Below are 22,543 nucleotides of genomic sequence, written 5' to 3'. Positions count from 1 at the left end.
ATCATCTTCATTTAGATTGAGGTCAAAATATTACACCGGTGTTATTAGGCAGCTGGTAATGGTTAATAGTATCTGCTTTGATTACATATGCAAGGAAGCTGCACTTCTGACAGTTCACTCGTACCGTATAATCACCCACAAAAAAAAAAAAGCATTCATAGTCAGCCATGTTTGCCGTCATTTGCCTGACATGCTTGAAGGTCAGAAATTTCAAATGGGAAAATATCAACTACTGAGTTTTCTGGAAAGCAGCATCAATACAAAGGTGAAGGCAAATTTGATAATTACACAAGGTCAGCAACCAGCAGACACAGGTAGAAAATCATGAAACAGGAAATTTCTAATTCAGGAGTCCAGGCAAGAAGTCACATAATGAGCAGATCCTAAGAAAATCAGTGGTTCCCAGGCTGTTAGTTGGTGGATTTACCGTGTGCATGTCCTTAGAAACATACAGTAACTACTCCTTATGCTTTGCGATCCCACAACACAGTCCCCTGCATGATACTGTCGGAACCTCTCTAACTATGTCTGAATGTTAGAACATGAGATAATAACTGCATCACTTAATGTAAATAACTGTTTGGGTGTGTATTTGTATTTATTCTCACAGTGCGTGTGTGCTGTTCATCTTGAATGAACCGGTCAATAAATGATGTTATGATACAGAGGCTTCAGTGTGAGGTGTGTGACACAGGCCGATCTGTTAATGTGGGGAGGGGGTCAGAGCTGGGTCAGTCCATCCTCAGTGCTTATCAGTCCGATCTAGGTGACGGGTCAGCGAGGCATCTTCTCCTGGCTGCTGGCTGGATCATCAGATTGTAACAGGGCTGTGACAGCGGCATGGGTCAGTGGCAGGTAAGCATCACATCCACGCCGCCGTCATCAACGCTCACATTGTGCTCCTCGCGGTCAAAGGCCCTCGCTGCATTTTTCTGCCTTTTCCTTCCTTCCAGTCGAGGGGGACCACCCAGGCACAGAGCCCAGCTGGAATGCACCGAATCCTGGGGGAGAGAGGTTGAGAAAACCCAGGGCGGGGGGCGGGGGGGTTCTGGACAACGGAGGGGCTGAAAGCTGTGTCAGGGGAGAATGCCCAGGGTGACACAGAGATATGAAGCCCCACTGTATGGAGTGCCTCCTTGCCCCGGCTGTGAACCCTCTCCTGGACCCATCTCATATTCCCCACTATGAAATCAGACCTTGAAGAGCAGAGAGCGCAAGTCAATGGTCAGGAACAATCTAACTGTCTGTCACCGTGGTATGCTACTGCCAACCCGAGCTACAGAGGTGCAGCCGAGTATACTGTGTGTGAGTCTGCCTTTGTATCTGAGTCTGTATCTGCTCTAAGTGCCTGCTGCCATATGGACGTGTGCATGCTCATGTGTTAGGGAGGAACAACACTCTTATACGGACTTATGTATCATAATGCATTCGCTTGTACCTTTAGAGGTGGGTGAAGGGAGTAAAGCCAGATTAAACACCAAGGAAGGAAGCCAACGTGATCCCCTGCAGGGCCTTTTCCCTTCTTGTGCACGAGTATGTGCAGCGTTGGCACAACACTGTACGTATGGCTGCCAGCAGCAGTGGGTGGGATGAGAGAAATAATCAAACTGTGATCATACGGTCGCAGCGGGTAGCAATAACCTCATTATTATTCTGACGGTAGCCAAACAGTTTCCTGTCAACAGTTCGGTTATTTATTGCACCCTTCATGCCAGACATAGACCACAAACCCTCTGTCTTTTAACCGCTATAATTGGCGTCATGCTGTTGCAGCGCCGAGACAGATGCACATGCTTTGCTGAAGAGCGGCCATTTGCCGCACATATTTAAGGTGTGGGGGCATATTACTGGTGCAGTATTGGCACAGATACAAAGGGAAGATGCACAGCCATTGATTTTCATACTTCCCGAAGACAATTTGACTATATCATCCCTTACATATGATGCCATGTGATTCTTAGTTTGAGACAAATATCGTACAGTTAGTGCGGGGTTAGCAATTTGCCCGTGAATGTTGGATCTGCGCCCAGTGTGACACATAGAGCTGAGACTGATAATAGATCACCTCCTCACCACTCAGTGACAGGAGCTTTCGGGCCAATAAATGTGCTAAATTGACACTTTGCGGCAGGTTTGGCGATCTCAGAGGTTCTCGGCCGCCTCTTCTGTCTGACCCGGCAGCATTAGCTCCGATATGGAGGAGGTCAAATGTGGGTAACCAGAGCTGCTGGGGAGGGCACCGAGAGGACGGGGTCTCCCCATCACACAGGACACTGCTTGAAGTATGTCAACACCGATCAGATGCTTAATTTGTGTGGTTGAGCAAGAATGAATGAATAAAGAAAATGAGTGATGCTTAAAATTTATTGACAAATCAAGTAACAATACAGTTTAAGGGACAAGCAGGGAACAAAGCAATATTGACTATGTATGATTTTAAGCTTTCTAAGAATGAGGTCAAAGCTTTTAATGCAAAATATGTTGTAATTTCTTTTTTATTTAAATTTTGAAGCATCTCTGGGTAGACGTTATAGTTAATGTTAAACAGCATGCAAGAAGTTGCAGAATATTTTTTATTTTTTTATTTAAAAATAATGCAAAATTACAAATAATAATACACAGAGCAGCGGGAGCAGAAAACCTGTTGGGCTTATTTCAAAGCCTCTACGGAAATATAGTTAAAATTCATTTAGACAATATGAAATTGACATGCAGAAAATAATATGTATATGTATGAGAGTCAGCAAATCGACATCCATATCAATACAAAAGCATCAATACAAAAAAAATCAAAACTCAAATGCTGGATTCTCTCTTTCTTCCCACAATGGCGCATCAGACCTGGCTGTGTTTCCTGAAAAAGGTCAGACGACAATATGAGGGACACGATTGGTGTGCCACAATGTGCTGTGTGTGCATTTGTGTAACTGCACATCATCCTCACAATACAGGTCTCACCTCTTCTCTTGAATCGTGTCAGAATCAACATAGCCAGTCCGATCAGGGCGAGTGGCACGAGCAAAGAGGTCGCAGCGACGCCCGTAAACATCAACATGGCCGCCCCCACCGGCAGATCTTCTACAGACATACAAATCCCAGTCAATGTGTGTCTTTAACTTTTCTGTCTGCATATTTTGCACATATCTTGTCATTATTTTTTATCATCATTTTTTTTATCATGTTTTTAAAAAGTTTGATTAATGACGTGATTTCATTTGTGTTTATCAACCCCTAAAATTTGTAAATAACTGATCGAGATTGTGGATCTGGAGCTGATGATGGATAATAATTACAACTACACAATATGCCTACATACACATATACTATATAATAACTGTACAATTAGAATTGTCATTACTGCTCCCTTCATCTTTTGCATAAATACTTTAAACATTGATACACCTCTCCTTTCTTTTCTAATGAATGTTGTAAATAGGCTATTTATTATATATTTTGTTATCTATTACACTTCTGCCCATCCTGGGAGAGGGATCCCTCACATGCAACTCTCTAAGGGTTCTACATCTGTTACCTCTGTTTATTGTTTTTTTCCGTAGCTTTTTGTTACCTATACTGAGGGTTAAGGGCAGAGGATATTACCCCTTGTTAAGCCCTATGAGACAAACAGTTATTTGTTAATATGGGAATAAAGTTTGTTTGATTGATTAAGTGATAAAGCAAAAACTGATCATCTTCGAAAAATACTACAGTTTATTGTAAAAGTTAATAAAGAATCAGTTTTCATTTTTTATTTACCTGTGCAGTTTGGCAGACCGTCACTCCAAAACCCAGTGGACGAGCAGAGCAGCACCTCAGTGCCATTCAGGGAGAATCTGTCTTTACAGGTGAAAAGACACTGGGAGCCAAAGCTGAAGTTCCCCAGAGGGTGGGAGCAGTTCACAGACAGGGGTAGAGACAGGGCACGGATGGCCTCACACTGTACAACTGGACAGGGCAGAAATTGTTACGCCAACAGCTTCATGATCACCAGAACAAAACTGGTACATTTGTGGGCACTCACGCTCGCAGGTGGGTAGATCCCGACTCCAGTGGCCTGAGCTACTGCACGTCACAGTGGGTGTTCCTCTCAGCCAGAAACCCTCAGTACATCCAAAGTCACAGTGGGAGTCGTAGCTGAAAGTGGAGTATGGATGGCTGCAGTTCATCCTCCCATGTTGTGGAGCTTCGGCCAATAGGGGGCATGGACGTGCTGTAAATAACAAAGTGTGAGCGCCAGCCTCTGTGTAAACAAACCTCATTGTGTGAAACAAAGTGGAAAATGGAATATTTCCTATAGAGCACTGGTTCCACGTATGGGAAGTTAATATCATATCTCTGTTGCTTATGATACAAATATTGCATTTGATCCCATTCTAAAAGACAGGTGTGTACAACAGGAGGGAATATCTGCCAAGTGCAACACCCATATTTTGATTTATTACCCTGACAGTGGGCTATTCCTCTGCTCCACGTGCCCAGAGAGGTGCGCTCAGTGTCAGCCGTCACATTTAGGGCAAAAACCTCCTCACAGGACGACGTGGACAGAGAGGGACGGATATTTAAATGCTCTACTTTGCAAATGACGTGTAGTCATTGTCTAAGAAAATACAGATTTTGACATTTTTTACCCAAGCAATGTGGGAGGTCTGTGCTCCATGTGCCCAGAGAGGTGCACTCAGAGCTGGACGTCCCATTCAGGAGAAAACCCTCATCACAGGACGACGTGCACCGAGAACCAAAACTGAACTCTCCATGAGGTTTAGAGCAGGATAAAGAGCCATGAGAGGGAGGGTTCAGAGCGGGACATCTCTTTGCTGGGGGACAAACAGTGAAGACACACAGTCATTCTACCGAACCATTCAATTAACAGCTCCTCTGTTGATTTCTAATCAAATAATAGAGGGATTTATGTTTTTCTACCTGTGCAAAGTGGGGTGTCTGCGTTCCATGTGCCCAGAGAGGTGCACTCTGTGTCAGCCGTCCCATTCAGGAGAAAACCCTCCTCACAGGCTGATGTGCACCGAGACCCAAACCTGAATTCTCCATGGGGACGAGAGCAGGATAAAAGGAGCCATTGGTTGGAGAGTTCAAAGTGGGACATCTTCTAGCTGGAGGGGAAAAGAGAGTGCAATAAATCAATAAACCATTAAATTCCAACTGAGCTACCGATCAAGATGCAAAATTCAACATTTTCTTCACCCTGGCAACGTGGGATGTCTGCGTTCCATGTGCCCACAGAGGTGCACTCAGCACTGGACGTCCCATTCAGGACAAAACCCTCCTCACAGGCCGACGTGCACCGAGACCCAAAGCTGAACTCTCCATGGGGACGAGAGCAGGATAAGGAGCCATTGGTTGGAGAGTTCAAAGTGGGACATCTTCTAGCTGGAGGGGAACAGAGAGAGGGACAGTCAAATAACATATTTTAGTTTTGTAATGTGGAGCCTGAGTGCAATAAATCAATAAACCATTAAATTCCAACTGAGCTACAGATCAAGATGCAAAATTCAACATTTTCTTCACCCTGGCAACGTGGGATGTCTGCGTTCCATGTGCCCAGAGAGGTGCACTCTGTGTCAGCCGTCCCATTCAGGAGAAAACCCTCCTCACAGGCTGATGTGCACCGAGACCCAAACCTGAATTCTCCATGGGGACGAGAGCAGGATAAAGAGCCATGAGAGGGAGGGTTCAGAGCGGGACATCTCTTTGCTGGGGGACAAACAGTGAAGACACACAGTCATTCTACCGAACCATTCAATTAACAGCTCCTCTGTTGATTTCTCATCAAATAATAGAGGGATTTATGTTTTTCTACCTGTGCAAAGTGGGGTGTCTGCGTTCCATGTGCCCAGAGAGGTGCACTCTGTGTCAGCCGTCCCATTCAGGAGAAAACCCTCCTCACAGGCTGATGTGCACCGAGACCCAAACCTGAATTCTCCATGGGGACGAGAGCAGGATAAGGAGCCATTGGTTGGAGAGTTTAGAGTGGGACATCTTCTAGCTGGAGGGGAAAAGAGAGTGCAATAAATCAATAAACCATTAAATTCCAACTGAGCTACCGATCAAGATGCAAAATTCAACATTTTCTTCACCCTGGCAACGTGGGATGTCTGCGTTCCATGTGCCCACAGAGGTGCACTCAGCACTGGACGTCCCATTCAGGACAAAACCCTCCTCACAGGACGACGTGCACCGAGACCCAAAGCTAAACTCTCCATGGGGACGAGAGCAAAATAAGGAGCCATTGGTTGGAGAGTTCAAAGTGGGACATCTTCTAGCTGGAGGGGAACAGAGAGAGGGACAGTCAAATAACATATTTTAGTTTTGTAATGTGGAGCCTGAGTGCAATAAATCAATAAACCATTAAATTCCAGCCGAGCTACAGATCAAGATGCAAAATTCAACATTTTCTTCACCCTGGCAACGTGGGATGTCTGCGGTCCATGTGCCCAGAGAGGTGCACTCTGTGTCAGCCGTCCCATTCAGGAGAAAACCCTCCTCACAGGCTGATGTGCACCGAGACCCAAACCTGAATTCTCCATGGGGACGAGAGCAGGATAAAGAGCCATGAGAGGGAGGGTTCAGAGCGGGACATCTCTTTGCTGGGGACAAACAGTGAAGACACACAGTCATTCTACCGAACCATTCAATTAACAGCTCCTCTGTTGATTTCTAATCAAATAATAGAGGGATTTATGTTTTTCTACCTGTGCAAAGTGGGGTGTCTGCGTTCCATGTGCCCAGAGAGGTGCACTCTGTGTCAGCCGTCCCATTCAGGAGAAAACCCTCCTCACAGGCTGATGTGCACCGAGACCCAAACCTGAATTCTCCATGGGGACGAGAGCAGGATAAAGAGCCATTGGTTGGAGAGTTCAAAGTGGGACATCTTCTAGCTGGAGGGGAACAGAGAGAGGGACAGTCCAATAACATATGTTAGTTTTATAATGTGGAGCCTGAGTGCAATAAATCATTCCAGCCGAGCTACAGATCAGGATGCAAACATTAAGCATTTTCTTCACCTAGGCAACGTGGGATGTCTGCGTTCCATGTGCCCAGAGAGGTGCACTCAGTGCTGGACGTCCCATTCAGGAGAAATCCCTCGTCACAGGTCGACGTGCATCGAGAACCAAAACGGTCGGAACCATTTGGGTCGGAACAGGAAAGGGAGCCGTGAGAGGGCTTATTTTGGGGAATGCACCTCTTAGCTGAAGGAGCAACATAAAAGAAAAGACCTGTTATATTAACCTCATCATACTTAATATGTACTTCATCACTTAGTAATGTGTGCTCATACCCTGGCAGAGAGGAAGGGCGTGACTCCAGTGGCCCTGTGAGGAACATTTTGTCTTGTTTGTGCTGATCAGTTCAAATCCTTCTTCACATTGCACAGTGCATATTGAGTCATAGCTGTACACTCCCAAAGGGCCCTGACATTGCATAGAGGCATGAGGTGGAGCCTCTAGGCGGTTGCACTGCACCACTGAAGAAGAAATAACATTGTTACTCATCAGTGGACAACTTTGTCAATTTTCAGAAAGCTTGTGTTGCTTTCAGGGAACCAATGAAAGCTCCGTAAACATAGAAATCACACATAAATCCTGTCGTCGCACCTGCACATGTAGGTGTAGGTTTACTCCACTGTCCTGACGCCAGACAGGTGAGTGTGCTGTTTTCGCTGAGGTAGTAGCCTTCCTGGCAGGTGAAGTCACACCACGAGCCGAAGGAGAAAGACTCCAGAGTGCCCATGCATGTCACGTTGCCCATGACAGGAGAGAAAATGGGGGCGCACTTTTTTACTATGGTGGGATACAGACACAACACAAAGCCCACTCAATGCAAATCAACATCCCATAACTCTTCTTTTATACACATAGCATGAGCATGAGGTGGTGGCATGAATAATCACGCGGACATGATTTATGGTCAGGGAAAACAGCGACAGTAAATCACTGTATTGTTTGGACGATGCAGATATAAAGGAGTGTGAAGTAAAGTGCTGACAGGTGTGACCTGCCCCTGCTCCGCGCTGCAGAGACAGGATGTGACTCCACACTGAGGCAAGTTAAGTTTAAGTAAAAGGTTGCATTCAATCTATTAACAGGGGCCAAGCAATACAGAAAATCACATGAAAGGTATTTTACAAGTATCGAGCACATTTAATTATGAAATAAATAAAAAATATGTTTAAAGGTATAATTTTTCATAAAAATGGCTAAAGACGACTAGACTCATGATCTGTATTTTGTAGACTTGTTCAGGGTAAATGGACGTTTCATTTTGTTCCCTTTTAATTGCATCATATCTGCTTTTCATCCGCAACTCTCATGATCCCACGCTGCCTAAAAGTCACCAAACTAGAGCTGTGTCTCATTTCAAGGGCCCCATACTGCTTCCTCTGAAAGAGGTGGTCTTTGTTGGTCAAACTGAAACGAGACGGTCTGGTCTGCATAAGATTTCCGTGAACATCACCAGCTTGTCCTGCCCTACTCTTGTCACATAGTAATGACGAGATAATACCCCTTGATTTTTTAAACATGTTTACAGTTGTTCAGTTGAGTTGAACTCTGATACTCAAGCATCAGACGTCTTGTCGCTTGCTGGCGCCATTATCTGTTTGAAAAACAGTTCATCACTGAAGCGCAATGAATCCTGGGATAGGCTGGGCCAGGAAGGATCCACCCGTTGGATGGAAGGATGCATCTGTCAGCCACATTTGAAGGAGCCTTTGAAATGATACAGTCTAGTTGTGCTGCTGTGATGCAAACAGTCTTTAAAGGCAGCCTCTGAAGGATGCAGCCCCTGAATTGAGACACATCTTGTACGTTTAATCCTTCTTTTGGTCATATTTATCAATTCAAGGTAAAAAAAACCCAATAATTTTACCTGTGCATGCTGGGACACTGGCTGTCCACTGGCCGGTGTGGTCACAGCGTATGTGGCCGTCTCCACTGAGCTCATAGCCTTCGTCACACCTGACCTCACAGGTGGAGTTGTAGCTATAAGATGCGATGGGGTCGCTGCAGTTCATTCGACCTCCACTGCTGTTGGTGTGGTTCAGAGCTGGACACTGTTCAACTACAAGAGGCCGTGAAAATTATTTTCCTTGTGTCTAACATCTGAAATAGCAATTATTGACCGCGACTGGTTTTAATATTACGACTGTTTGCTGACCCTCTTCACAGCGTGGGCCATGGAAACCAAGATGGCACTGGCAGGTATAGTTCCCTATAGTCTCCACACACTCTGCATGTGCACTGCAGGAATCCTGTGTACAAGAGGCTACAAACAAACAGACAGAAATCTTACATGCTATGATAAGAGTCAGTACATGTGTTGATGTCAAACACGATTTTAAGTGGTTTACCTGAGTAGCAGACAGTTCCCTTCTTGGTTCTGCACTTCTCATTGTTCCACATACCTATGTCTTTATCCCTCTTAAAATAAATCTCCACACAGTCCTGACCCACTATGCTATCCGGCTCCTCTGGTGCCCAGTTCTGGGCGTCTTCTGGGACAGTCTCATTGGTCCCCACCCTTATCCACACTCCATCCACTCTGTGGACGCCTATCCAGTAATATTTTGCGTTATACGGCAGCAGTTTGTTGATGAAGTCCATCTCCTCCTGGCTCTGGATGGTCACCATGTCTGTGAAGTGCTCCTGACACCACTGGCTGGCCTGCAGCCACCTCCGGTTTGGAGTGATGCTGTAGTTGTAGGTCCATGCCTGTGCTCCTCCTCCGCTGCTCAGGTCTAAGATATGGATGAATAAACTAAAGTGAACTGGTTGAGCAAAGAGTTTGGAGCCTGCCAGATTATGCAAACCTACCTTGGGTAAAGACAATCAATGCAGCTATCAGCACCCTGTGATGCAGACTTTGTCGAATATCAACTGATTCTTGAGACATCTGAAATAAAAAGATATTAAATTGTTTTCACAATTGAATTGTGTAAATGTATGAGAGAATTCACAGGTCTTACCATTTGGTCTGTGTCCAGTCACTCATGTATTAATTGTCCTCCAGGGAGTGAGTCAATGATTTTGTAATATCACTTTTACCAGAACTTCCTGTTATCACTCTGCCACCCATAACACTCCGGAAACACACACACACACACACACACACACACACACACACACACACACACACACACACACACACACACACACACACACACTCACATTTATTTCCTAACCCTAACTGTAACCTTAACCTTAACCTTAACCTTAACCTTAACCTTAACCGTAACCTTAACCTTAACCATAACCATAACCATAATCTAATCCTAATCCTAAATCTAAACCTAAACCTAAACCTAAACTAAAAACAGATACTCACTTTAAAATGTAATGAATTTCAAGATGGGGAAGTTGACTGTGTAAACAGATATAGGTCCCCCTTACAGGGGTAATACTGGGACAACACATGCACACAAACACATACACACACACATATATATATATATATATATATATATATATATATATATATATATATATATATATATATATATATATACACACTAATACAAATGTTTAGAAAGTATTTTATTTAATTCAAACATTTATATTTAACAAAGATACAGCAGAAATTTGACTCTAATGTTATTTAAAGCATGTTAAGAGGTTACATACACATGACCTGATAAACTATCACATAAACAAACTATTTACGCTCTATATTCAAATCAAGTTTTAAAATACAGTATATTTAACTTGCTAATCCAACACATCTCTGCATATAGCATGTGCAGCCAGTGACTGCAGTGTTATTTATTAAAAGTGTAATATAATTAATATGAGTAACTGCATTTGGGTCATTGTATATCTACTTTAATAAGACACACACAAGGTTCCTTTATCCGTGCACCTCACTGGATGGACATGTCACTTCTTCAGGCTGCCTATGAACAACAAGCAGATTCAGAGTTACTCTTATGTTTGTAAATCAACTTTCTAAATCCTGAAGATCACAAATGGGTGGAACTGCTTTGTACAAATATGTCGTATTTCAACACTGACCTTCGTTGGGCATGTGTCTTCCCTGCAAGAAATGAACAGACAAACAGGTTGAAGTGTTGCAATAAGATTGCATTGCATCTCGGATTTCTATTGAGAGTAGTTGAGAAACACTGACTTTTTCTGCGTTTCATCCAGCAACAACAGACGCAGCAGACGGCTGAGAGGGCGCCACACCCAACCACAGCTAAAAGAGCATGTTTATAGCCTGAGAAAAGTCAAACACACGTCTTAATATGTCACACAATAGCTGAAAGATATTTTTCTAAACAAGACAGTACTTCTGCAACTATATAATACCCTTGGTTTTGATGTATTTTATTCTTATTTTAAGATATTTTAAAAAACGTATATATTTAAGATAATTACTTCTGCAAGTAGGTCTTGGGCCACTCCAGACCGCATTGGCCCCGCAGGTAATGGTTGATAACCCCGTCAGCATGAAGCCGAGATGGCATTTTAGTTGACAGGTTGAGTTAAATGTCTGGTTTCCCTCTGAGCAGCTTACGTCTCCGTTATCACTCTGGGGCAGATGGGGACATTCCACCGCTGTGGGGCAAACAGGTTAAAGTTTAATAGGGATGCAGTTATGTAATGTCTCAGAACTCTATTGTTTAGGGTGCAGCTACATGCTGATGTTAGTATTTTGATCAGTACTTATGAACAGGATCCTCAGCCTGGCCTAAGGAAACAGAGGAAACAGATGAAGGGGTTGATGAAGGCCGTGTTAAGGCTCAATGTCAACTAAGGGAGCCAGGGGAGAGGATATTCTGCAGAATAATAGATAGAATTCTCAAGAAAAAGTCTGCCTGTCATCACATAATGAGATAAACTAGTGAAGTAGCAGACTTTAAAATCAACAGAGCTGAGGTGAACATGGACCATTCGCTAAACCTCTCCCCTGAGAAACAATCGTCCAGTCATAGCTTAGCAACCCTAAACATGGTTGGATGTAATTACACTACGCACACGTTAGCACTGGTTAGCATAAGTTGTGTATTGTTTAAGAATTCTGAAAAAAGCAGAGATGAAAATGTTGGTTACAGACATTTCTTAAAATGGGTAAACAACATTTTTATTAGATAATCATAACACAATATATTATAATACACATGTTTCGATTGATTAACTTACATTCTGTAATTAGATATTTCTTCTTTGAGATACATTTTTTTGCACAGGCTATCCTTTATTAACACGTTTTTTAAAGAGCTCACTCCTCTCACCTGTTTGGCACCTGTCTCCTTTAAATCCAGGTTCACAGTGGCAGGTTATGCTGTTGATAGTCTCCCGACATGTTCCTCGGCCGCATGCTGTTTCGTTACACTGGGCTGTCAAGAAAAGGTTCAACACTAAATCCTCTTCCACTTTTGAAACTGCAACAACCGACAAAACCATCAGTTTTTCTACCTTGGTAACAAACGGGATATTTCTTATTGGAGCATTTCTCATCATTCCACTTCCCTCGTTGTTCGCCTATATTGATGTAGATCTCCACACAAAACTCTGTGCTGTGGTTGTTGTTGGGCTCGTCGTCTGCCCACGACCCGTTGCCGATCCACGTGCTGTTGTTGCCCAGCCAGGTCCAGGTTTCATTCATGTGGGTTTTGGTGATTCCAATCCAATAATATGGAGTCCCAGTTCTGTTTGGCAGCAGGGAGACGAGATAGTCATTCTCCTCCTGGCTTTGGAAGACCACCATGTCTGTGTAATTGGTCATGCAGTACTGCCGAGCCTTGGCCCAGGTCATGGTTTCCTTTGAGTAGTGGTACGTCCAGCCCCAAGTAGTTTCAGCCAAGGAGCTACCTGATAGGACAATATGACGAAACTATCCAATTAGAAAGAGTTCATGCACAGTTTTGTCATGTTTCCTGTCAATAAACAACATTTTGCTGTTTAAACTAATACTCACCAAGAAGGAGGATTAGAGTCCACTGCATTTTCAGCTTCAAGTCAAGAAAAAAAGTAGCAGTGAATATCATCATAAAAAACAGGTGAAGAAGAACAAGGAGAAGAAAAAGAAGAAGAAGAAGAAGAAGAAGAAGAAGAAGAAGAAGAAGAAATTAATCACTTACCCAGCAAAAGTACTGAATTATTTTATAAATTGTTCAATTAAAGTAAAATCATATTTTTCCCCCTTACATCAATCTTTAAACCACAGCAGCCAGTAAGTGAAGTAAAGTTTGGTGCAAATCAGGGATCAGTGTGAGACTTTTATATTTCTCTCAGGCGACTCAGTCCAACATTATTGGAGAATACCTGGATGTTTACTGTGCAGCATGAATGTGTGTGATGACTGATTGACTGAACGACTGGCTAAATGACGTATTATACTTGAGCACAGCTTTTGGGAAATATTTTTTTTCAGTCATGCATGGAAATAACCCATGAAAGGGAACACAAACAAGAAAAACAATTACTCATTTCAAATTAAAATCATTTAATGAGAGTCACAAGGGAATATTGGAGCCAACATTAAGAAAATATATTTTTTTAACCATCCGTGCTTTGGGACCAAAAGCAAGACTGTGCCCAAAATGGCTGATTCCCTGTCCGTACATGGCTCCATGGAGTGATGCCTTTTCGCTTTTTTTTTTTGTGACATTGCTGCTCTGCGTCCCGACTTGTAATGAATTCAACAAATCCTTCAACCATTTTGTCACTGTGTTGATTCTGTGTTTATTTTGGTTTTGTTGTATTTCTGTGTTCTTCCCCTGCAGGTCATGTGTGTGGCTGGCTTCTCCTCTGCAACAGACAAGGCACACCTGCTCTCACTCACTCATCAACCTCCCCATAAAAGCCTGGTCTGGACTCCACTGCTCTGCCAGATAATGCCGTCTAGTTCGGTAGTGCGGTCCTTGTTTGGTTTTTTTTCGGTGTTCTTGTTTTGTTAAAGTGACTTACCCGTGTTTTTCCCCCGCTTTGCCCAGGTGTCCTGTGTGCCTTGCTGCTCGCCGGCGTTTGTCTTCGGTGCAGTGTTTTTCCCTTCCTTGTGCGCTCATGCCACACCACAGCCTGCTTTTCTCTGCTTTGCTGAGCAAGAAACTCTTTTTATCTAATCCGGAATTCATGAAGGTTAAAACAATGGTGATTAATCTTTTAAACAGATCAGACCAATCAGGAAGGCAATCAATTTGCCTTCCTGGCTCAGATATATCTCACCGTTATTATGCTCTCTCTTGCCATGGTAATGGGGGGCGGTGGCTGAGACAGATTAGAGGTCTGTGCTGTGTTCGGAAAAGGTTATTCCTTGACCCTTAAAGAAAACGCATGATATCCTGTGATGTCAGCGTAAATGTGTGGGTATACAGTGCATCTGGAAAGTATTCACAGCTTCACTTTTTCCACATTTTGTTATGTTACAGCCTTATTCCAAAATGGATTAAATTCATTTTTTCCCTCAAACTTCTACACACAATAACCCATAATGACAAAGTGAAAAAAAAATTGGGGAAAATTTTGCAAATTTATTAAAAATAAAAAACGTAAGTATTCACAGCCTTTGCCATGACACTCAAAATTTAGCTCAGGTGCATCCTGTATCCACTGATCATCCTTGAGATGTTTCTACAACTTGATTGGAGTCCACCTCTGGTAAATTCAGTTGATTGGACAGGATTTGGAAAGGCACACACCGTCTATATAAGGTCCCTCGGTTGACAGTGCATGTCAGAGCACAAACCAAGCCATGAAGTCCAAGGAACTGTCTGTAGACCTCCGAGACAGGACTGTATTGAGGCACAGATCTGGGGAAGGGTACAGAAACATGTCTGCAGCATTGAAGGTCCCAATGAGCACAGTGGCCTCGATCATCCGTAAATGCAAGAAGTTTGGAACCACCAGGACGCTTCCTAGAGCTGGCCGCCCGGCCAAACTGAGCGATCGGGGGAGAAGGGCCTTAGTCAGGGAGGTGACCAAGAACCCGATGGTCACTCTGACAGAGCTCCAGCGTTGCACTGTGAAGAGAGGAGAACCTTCCAGAAGGACAACGATCTCTGCAGCACTCCACCAATCAGGCCTGTATGGTAGAGTGGCCAGACGGAAGCCACTCCTCAGTAAAAGGCTCATGACAGCACGCCTGGAGTTTGCCAAAAGGCACCTGAAGGACTCGCAGACCATGAGAAACAAAATTCTCTGGTCTGATGAAACAAAGATTGAACTCTTTGGCTTGAATGCCAAGCATCATGTCTGGAGGAAACCAGGCACCGCTCATCACCTGGCCAATACCATCCCTACAGTGAAGCATGGTGGTGGCAGCATCGTGCTGTGGGGATGTTTTTCAGCGGCAGGAACTGGGAGACTAATCAGGATTGAGGGAAAGATGAATGCAGCAATGTACAGAGACATCCTTGATGAAAACCTGCTCCAGAGCGCTCTGGACCTCAGACTGGGGCGAAGGTTCATCTTCCAACAGGACAACGACCCTAAGCACACAGCCAAGATAACAAAGGAGTGGCTTTGGGACAACTCTGTGAATGTTCTTGAGTGGCCCAGCCAGAGCCCAGACTTGAACCCGATTTGAACATCTCTGGAGAGATCTGAAAATGGCTGTGCACCGACGCTCCCCATCCAACCTGATGGAGCTTGAGAGGTCCTGCAAAGAAGAATGGGAGAAACTGCCCCAAAATAGGTGTGCCAAGCTTGTAGCATCATTCTCAAAAAGACTTGAGGCTGTAATTGCTGCCAAAGGTGCTTCAACAAAGTATTGAGCAAAGGCTGTGAATACTTATGTACATGTTGTATTTTTGTTCTTTATTTTTAATAAATTTGCAAACATTTTAAACAAACCTTTTTCACTTTGTCATTATGGGTTATTGTGTGTAGAATTTTGAGGAAAAAAATGAATTTAATCCATTTTTGGAATAAGGCTGTAACATAACAAAATGTGGAAAAAGTGAAGCGCTGTGAATACTTTCCGGATGCACTGTAGGTTGGTGTCTTGTGTGCAGACTTGATAGCTCTACTTGAACACAGCAATTTATATTTGTATCACAGGTCATTTAGGTCATACTAGTGGAGAGTTAACTATTGTTCTATTTCATAAAACATTGGTCTTTTATTTTTCACTATTTGTTAATATTTGCTCTTTTGCCAATTTTCAGTTAATGCTTTGTCTACTTGTATATATTGTTGTTTTATGTCCTATGCACCAACCACACAAGTCAATTTCCTGTATGTGAAAATATACTTGGCCAATAAAAGAATTCTGATTGTGAATTTATTTAGCTTTATTTTAGACTCATCGATCTATATGAGCATAAAAATTAAACAACATAAATGACAAAATACAGAACAATAATATAGAAATACAGTCATCACACTTAATAAATCCACAAGGATTAAACTATTTGCTTAAGTGAGTATCTTGTGTCACTTGGTGTCGTCTCAGTTGAGGCCTGTATGATTTCTACTTAGCACGGGGTTTGCACTTGAGGAAGCTTTTGAATGCATCATTATGTGACACCTGAAGCTCTAACTATAGTTCCCACGAATTTATAGTTTACTGACGCTGCACATCGTCATCCTCACATTGAAGGTTTCTCATCATGTGACCCAAATATATCTATTAAAAAGCAACACACGAATAAGGTCGATACATAAATATTTATTAACAGTTCAAATGCATTAAATAAATAGTATATAAATACTGGAATCAATATAGAAAAGTATTCACGGGTCGGCAATAACACAGCAGTCCAACCACACTCACAATGTTATGTAACACTTGCAATAACATGAATAGAAGCATATTTCCATCATGTACATAAAGCTGCCGAACAATATGCTCTATATAGAATCCCCCCTGGGAGGATTTACTGTACATGTCTGAACAACATTACCAAAACTCATTGAAATGAATGCAAAGTTCTAAAGAAAACATTTCTTCTCACCACTGATAGCTTTGACATACTGGGGTTTTCCTGTTATCAAACTCAAACAAGCTTTATACAAACAAAGAGGATTCACATTGAGGACATTACTATGTTCGGTGACTCACATACAGATAAGTTAAAGACACACAGCCTATCGTTGTCCTTAGTTGCCCCTGAAGATCCTGAGTGTATCTCTATATGAGACTGTCAAAGCTGTTTTTGTAGACCTGGGGAGGGGCCTCTATGTCGGAGTTACTGTGAGAAAAGACAAACAAAAGAGGATGAGCACTGCAATTTAACAAACTTTTTATGAGAAAAAAAAACAAAACATGGCTTTAGAAAAGTGAATGCTCATCTAACCTGCTCAGCTCAAATGTGTCTTTCTTCTTCTGTTTCAGTCGTTTCAGGATCCAAATAACAAGAAACAGACCACTTAGCAGAGCGCCCCCTGCTGCCACACCAGAGGTTATAGCACTCATCTTGGATGGGGAAGCTGTGGAAACATTACAAAACGTAAATTATTTGACCTTTCAAATGCAAACTTCTCTTTAAATTTCTTATTAAAAATTCTTGAGTTTTTTTTACCTTGGCAGGTGGGTCTCTCCCCAGTCCAGTTGCCATGGCGATCACAGTTCAGCAGCTCATGCCCATCCAGGGAGTATTCTGGGGTGCACGTGAAGGAGCACTGAGAGTTGAACACAAGCTCGCTGTTTGAGCAGTTGATGTCACCATTTTCTGGAGCCTCGAGCAACGGGCACCTTAGAGCTGATGGAGAAGAATAATTTAGCCACATCTCATTTTGTGACCACGTCAAAACGACAAAAGGAGCAGATAAAAAGGCTACATATTGATACCTGTGCACGTGGGTGGTGAGGAGGTCCACTGGCCTGGATCCTCACACTCCATGCTGGGAGCACCTTCCAACTCGTGGCCTTCGTCACAGGTAAAAGTGCAGACCATACCAAGTGGATGGGGGGTCTCGGGAGAAGCAGGTGAAGACAGAGGGAGGCTGCAGCTGATGCGGCCACTTGTTGGAATCTCGGGGGCAGGACATTCCATTGCTACGAAAGAAGTGAAAGAGACGTCACGACTTGTACAAGTAGGCTGAGAAAAAGCTCAGTGTATGTGGTGCTGTATGTAGAGATATGTGTGATAATATGCTTCCATACCTTTGCAGGTAGGTATGGCTCCACTCCACCGCCCGTCATCAGAACACAGCACGGTGTCTGCTCCCTGCAGCACAAAGCCGGCTCCACAGTCGAAGCTGCAGGTAGAGCCTAGCCGCAGCTCAGAGGAAGAGCTGCTGCACGTGGTGATCAGGTGAGGAGCTCCCTCTGGATCCTGACATGTGATCGCTAACAGCGTAAAAAAATAAAAAAAAAAGTACATTTAACTTGGTTGTCACAAAGGAACAGAAAAAGAATGCTCTCATTAACTTTAAGGGTGTTGGATTCAGGGGCATTCATTTTCATTTATTTATGTATTTTTAAATAAACCAGTCACTTACAAACAACAGTTAATATGAAAATTTGTTTCGAATTTTTTTTGTCTAAGCTTTATTGAAGAACACAATGTGCTTGAAGAACTATTTTCAAACCATATGCAATGATGTGTGGCTTTGCTCAAAGCAATATAGCAGACGGTGAACAAGGAATGACTTAAATGTTAATCTTACTGAATCAAGAATTGTGATGGAGGTTGGACATATAATTGGCCTCCCTCTATCGTTTCTATATCAGGGGCCATAGAGGGGCCTAACAACTTAAAATCACACAGCTTTTCCTTTGTAAAAACAAACAACGGAGGCAATAAAAGAAATATGTGAGCGTACCAACACAAGACGGCTGCGAGGCATTCCACCGTCCTGATGCCTCACATTGCAGAGTGTCAGAGGAGGAACCAGCTTGGACGTAGCCCTCGTCACAGGCAAACACACAGGTGGACTGGTACCTCGAGTGGCCCAGAGGAGTGAAGCAATTCATGGATCCTCCTTCAGGACGAGTCAGCTCCGGACACTGGACGGCTGCGAATGACAAGGCCACCGAAAAAAACACATTACAGCAGTGAAAATAAAACTCTGTTTCTCTGGGTGTTGTTACATATTTAAGTTTTTTTTTTTTTTTTTAGAGCTTTGCAATACAGCTCAACTCACCTTCACATGTAGGAGGCTGCTCCGACCACTCTTTGGAGCCAGTGCATCTCAGGGGTCTCGACATACTCAGCTCGTATCCTTCCTCACAGGAATACTCGCACGATGAGTCGAAGGAGAAGTTTCCGTACTTGTGAGTGCAGTTGACACTTCCTTTATAAGGGACAGTCACCTCCTTTTGTTCACACTTAACAACTGTCAACAGAGAAAATAAGACAATTAAATATCAACTCTGAACTGTAAATCTGTGCATTTTTATTGTCTTTTTTATGTTTTTCACAGTTTTTTATTGCATACATTTATTGTGTGATGCTACTTTCTGGTGTTATTCTAATGATGTAAAACGCTTGGTGAGTTTGGTCAGAGAAGGGTGCTACATTAAATACTTTACTTTACTTACTTAAGTGACTTTAGTAACATCAACTTAAAACATCATAAAAAGGCTACATATTGATACCTGTGCACGTGGGTGGTGAGGAGGTCCACTGGCCTGGATCCTCACACTCCATGCTGGGAGCACCGTCCAACTCGTGGCCTTCGTCACAGGTAAAAGTGCAGACCATACCAAGTGGATGGGGGGTCTCGGGAGAAGCAGGTGAAGACAGAGGGAGGCTGCAGCTGATGCGGCCACTTGTTGGAATCTCGGGGGCAGGACATTCCATTGCTACGAAAGAAGTGAAAGAGACGTCACGACTTGTACAAGTAGGCTGAGAAAAAGCTCAGTGTATGTGGTGCTGTATGTAGAGATATGTGTGATAATATGCTTCCATACCTTTGCAGGTAGGTATGGCTCCACTCCACCGCCCGTCATCAGAACACAGCACGGTGTCTGCTCCCTGCAGCACAAAGCCGGCTCCACAGTCGAAGCTGCAGGTGGAGCCTAGCCGCAGCTCAGAGGAAGAGCTGCTGCACGTGGTGATCAGGTGAGGAGCTCCCTCTGGATCCTGACATGTGATTGCTAACAGCGTAAAAAAAAAAAAAAAAAGTACATTTAACTTGGTTGTCACAAAGGAACAGAAAAAGAATGCTCTCAATCACTTTAAGGGTGTTGGATTCAGGGGCGGATCAATCTAACTGGCTAAGTGCCCCGGTCCTGTCATTCATTTTCATTTATTTATGTATTTTTAAATAAACTAGTCACTTACAAACAATACTAACAATTAATATGAAAATTATTTTAGAAATTTTTTTCCTAAGCTTTATTGAAGAACACAATGTGCTTGAAAAATTATTTTCAAACCATATTCAATGATGTGTGGCTTTGCTCAAAGCAATATAGCAAACGGTGAACAAGGAATGACTTAAATGTTAATCTTACTGAATCAAGAATCAAGAATTTTCTATATCAGGGGCCATAAAGGGGCCCTCTATCCTAGATCCATCACTGATTAGATTACATTTAAAGAGCACCCTCACCTTCACAGCGAGGAATGTTTTCACCCCAATCAGCCGCTGATGTGTATGTCACCGTGTTCAGTCCCACCAGGTGGTAGCCAGGGCCGCAGCTGAAGCTGCAGGTGTTTCTGTAGATGAACTTCATATCTGTGGGTCCACAGCTGACAAAGCCATTCTCCAGCGTCGGGCGAGCAGGTAACTGCACAGCTGCAAAGACAGAGGTGCAAGAGCGGAGGTCAATAAGCAGCCTCATGTAACAACTTAAGATCACACAGCTTTTCCTTTGTAAAAACAAACAACGGAGGCAATAAAAGAAATATGTGAGCGTACCAACACAAGACGGCTGCGAGGCATTCCACCGTCCTGATGCCTCACATTGCAGAGTGTCAGAGGAGGAACCAGCTTGGATGTAGCCCTCGTCACAGGCAAACACACAGGTGGACTGGTACCTCGAGTGGCCCAGAGGAGTGAAGCAATTCATGGATCCTCCTTCAGGACGAGTCAGCTCCGGACACTGGACGGCTGCGAATGACAAGGCCACCGAAAAAAACACATTACACCAGTGAAAATAAAACTCTGTTTCTCTGGGTGTTGTTACATATTTAAGTTTTTTTTTTTTTTTTTAGAGCTTTGCAATACAGCTCAACTCACCTTCACATGTAGGAGGCTGCTCCGACCACTCTTTGGAGCCAGTGCATCTCAGGGGTCTCGACATACTCAGCTCGTATCCTTCCTCACAGGAATACTCGCACGATGAGTTGAAGGAGAAGTTTCCATACTTGTGAGTGCAGTTGACACTTCCTTTATAAGGGACAGTCACCTCCATTTGTTCACACTTAACAACTGCCAACAGAGAAAATAAGACAATTAAATATCAACTCTGAACTGTAAATCTGTGCATGTTTATTGTCTTTTTCATGTTTTTCACAGTTTTTTATTGCATACATTTATTGTGTGATGCTACTTTCTGGTGTTATTCTAATGATGTAAAACACTTGGTGAGTTTGGTCAGAGAAGGGTGCTACATTAAATACTTTACTTTACTTACTTAAGTGACTTTTAAAACATCAACATGAAACATCATCATTGTATTTTCTTACCCTCTTCACACTTCTCTCCATAAAAGCCATCGAAACAAGCGCACGTGTGGCTGTTGATGGTTTCCACGCAGTCTCCATAGCGACATGAGTCATTCTTACAGGCCGCTGGGGAAAGAAGAAGCACTTTTACATACCCTGCGTATTTCTCTGAGCTTTTCTTTTACCACAACATCAGTAAATCCTATACAACTGTTGAATCAATGGACTGTTACATTTCCTTTGAGTCCAAACGTTTGCTCACCTGTGTAGCACAGAGCGGTCTTCTGTTTGCTGCACTGCTCATCATTCCACTTGCCTGTCTGCTTCTCCCTCTTTATGTACATCTCCACACAGTCCTCCCTCTTCCCGGAACGCCCCTGCTTGCCGTTGTTTGGTTCACCCTGTGCCCAGTTGGTTGCTTCTGCTGTCAGAGGCTTGTTGGTGCCCACCCAGGTCCAGACATTGTCGATCTTGCGGATCCCAATCCAGTAGTAAGTGGGTGCCCTGGGCAGCCAGGCGTTGAGATGCCCGATCTCGTCCTGGTTCTGGATGGCCACCATGTCCGTGTAGTTCTCCCTGCACCAGGATCTAGCTTGCTCCCAATCCATAGTGGTGTTGGAGTAGAAGTAAGACCAGCTCTCCACAGTAGTCCACATGCACAGCACTGAGGACAGACGAAAGAAGATATTAGATTCTACGCTAGTAAAAAGTTGCAAGTAGGAGAGCAAAGATTCTTCTTTGCATTTAATTTACATACTTGAACAAAGAAGCATCTGGCTGGTCCATGAGATCTTGGATCCACGTGTCTGAAATAATCCAAAGCAGAACTCCTGTAAAAATTAAGTAAAAATGTTGCATTAGGATAAATTCGTTGACAACAAAGCAAACCCTTAAATGATTTGCACTAAGACCCCTGCATTTAAATAGATACATCTGCACTCACCATTTTAAGTGATAGTTCTAATGACCTACTGAAGACTTATAGTATCTAATTATTCTCAGTGTGTGTGAGGATGAGATGGTTCTGAG

General features: G+C 43.3%; 3 protein-coding genes across 6 annotated transcripts; all 3 read right to left on the bottom strand.

Moving 5' to 3' along the window:
- Window positions 1–2,346: 2,346 nt before the first annotated feature.
- LOC124854640 (P-selectin-like) lies at window positions 2,347–10,114 on the bottom strand. The gene is given in 21 exon segments (XM_047342765.1): window positions 2,347–2,854; window positions 2,959–3,078; window positions 3,757–3,945; window positions 4,022–4,210; window positions 4,629–4,814; window positions 4,921–5,065; window positions 5,068–5,108; window positions 5,200–5,385; window positions 5,524–5,709; window positions 5,816–6,001; window positions 6,093–6,278; window positions 6,417–6,602; window positions 6,708–6,893; window positions 7,020–7,205; window positions 7,295–7,480; window positions 7,611–7,796; window positions 8,884–9,075; window positions 9,172–9,279; window positions 9,365–9,751; window positions 9,828–9,906; window positions 9,980–10,114. Coding segments are annotated over 21 exon segments (3,378 nt in total). The 5' UTR covers window positions 9,983–10,114; the 3' UTR covers window positions 2,347–2,789.
- Window positions 10,115–10,534: 420 nt separating this feature from the next.
- LOC124854738 (E-selectin-like) lies at window positions 10,535–14,264 on the bottom strand. 2 transcript variants are annotated; one of them, XM_047343059.1, is made up of 9 exons: window positions 14,181–14,264; window positions 13,923–14,073; window positions 12,931–12,964; window positions 12,429–12,824; window positions 12,245–12,349; window positions 11,388–11,567; window positions 11,137–11,226; window positions 11,022–11,043; window positions 10,535–10,903 (listed from the first exon to the last, which is right to left on the bottom strand). In XM_047343059.1, exons 3-9 carry the CDS (start codon window positions 12,956–12,958, stop codon window positions 10,858–10,860), a joined length of 867 nt encoding a protein of 288 aa, XP_047199015.1. In that variant the 5' UTR covers window positions 12,959–12,964; window positions 13,923–14,073; window positions 14,181–14,264; the 3' UTR covers window positions 10,535–10,857. The 2 variants fall into 2 exon arrangements, with proteins under 2 accessions (XP_047199015.1, XP_047199014.1); XM_047343058.1 differs by having other exon boundaries at window positions 13,923–14,186.
- A 2,339-nt stretch (window positions 14,265–16,603) lies between these two features.
- On the bottom strand, window positions 16,604–22,543 carry sele (selectin E). Of its 3 annotated transcripts, none has more exons than XM_047342772.1 (16): window positions 22,458–22,543; window positions 22,272–22,344; window positions 21,777–22,178; window positions 21,536–21,640; window positions 21,087–21,278; window positions 20,766–20,957; window positions 20,457–20,642; window positions 19,813–19,998; window positions 19,498–19,704; window positions 19,044–19,235; window positions 18,723–18,914; window positions 18,061–18,246; window positions 17,746–17,952; window positions 17,477–17,656; window positions 17,252–17,384; window positions 16,604–17,146 (listed from the first exon to the last, which is right to left on the bottom strand). In XM_047342772.1, the coding sequence occupies exons 1-16, from the start codon at window positions 22,458–22,460 to the stop codon at window positions 17,086–17,088; spliced, it is 2,697 nt and encodes an 898-aa protein (XP_047198728.1). In that variant the 5' UTR covers window positions 22,461–22,543; the 3' UTR covers window positions 16,604–17,085. The 3 variants fall into 3 exon arrangements, with proteins under 3 accessions (XP_047198728.1, XP_047198729.1, XP_047198730.1); XM_047342773.1 differs by having other exon boundaries at window positions 22,272–22,320; window positions 22,458–22,530; XM_047342774.1 differs by lacking the exon at window positions 20,457–20,642.

This window comes from Hippoglossus stenolepis, chromosome 14 (genome assembly GCF_022539355.2).
Source record: "Hippoglossus stenolepis isolate QCI-W04-F060 chromosome 14, HSTE1.2, whole genome shotgun sequence".
Classification (NCBI taxonomy): Eukaryota; Metazoa; Chordata; class Actinopteri; order Pleuronectiformes; family Pleuronectidae; genus Hippoglossus; species Hippoglossus stenolepis.
Note: the sequence above shows the minus strand (reverse complement) of the source record. Positions and strands in the feature narration are given on the sequence as shown.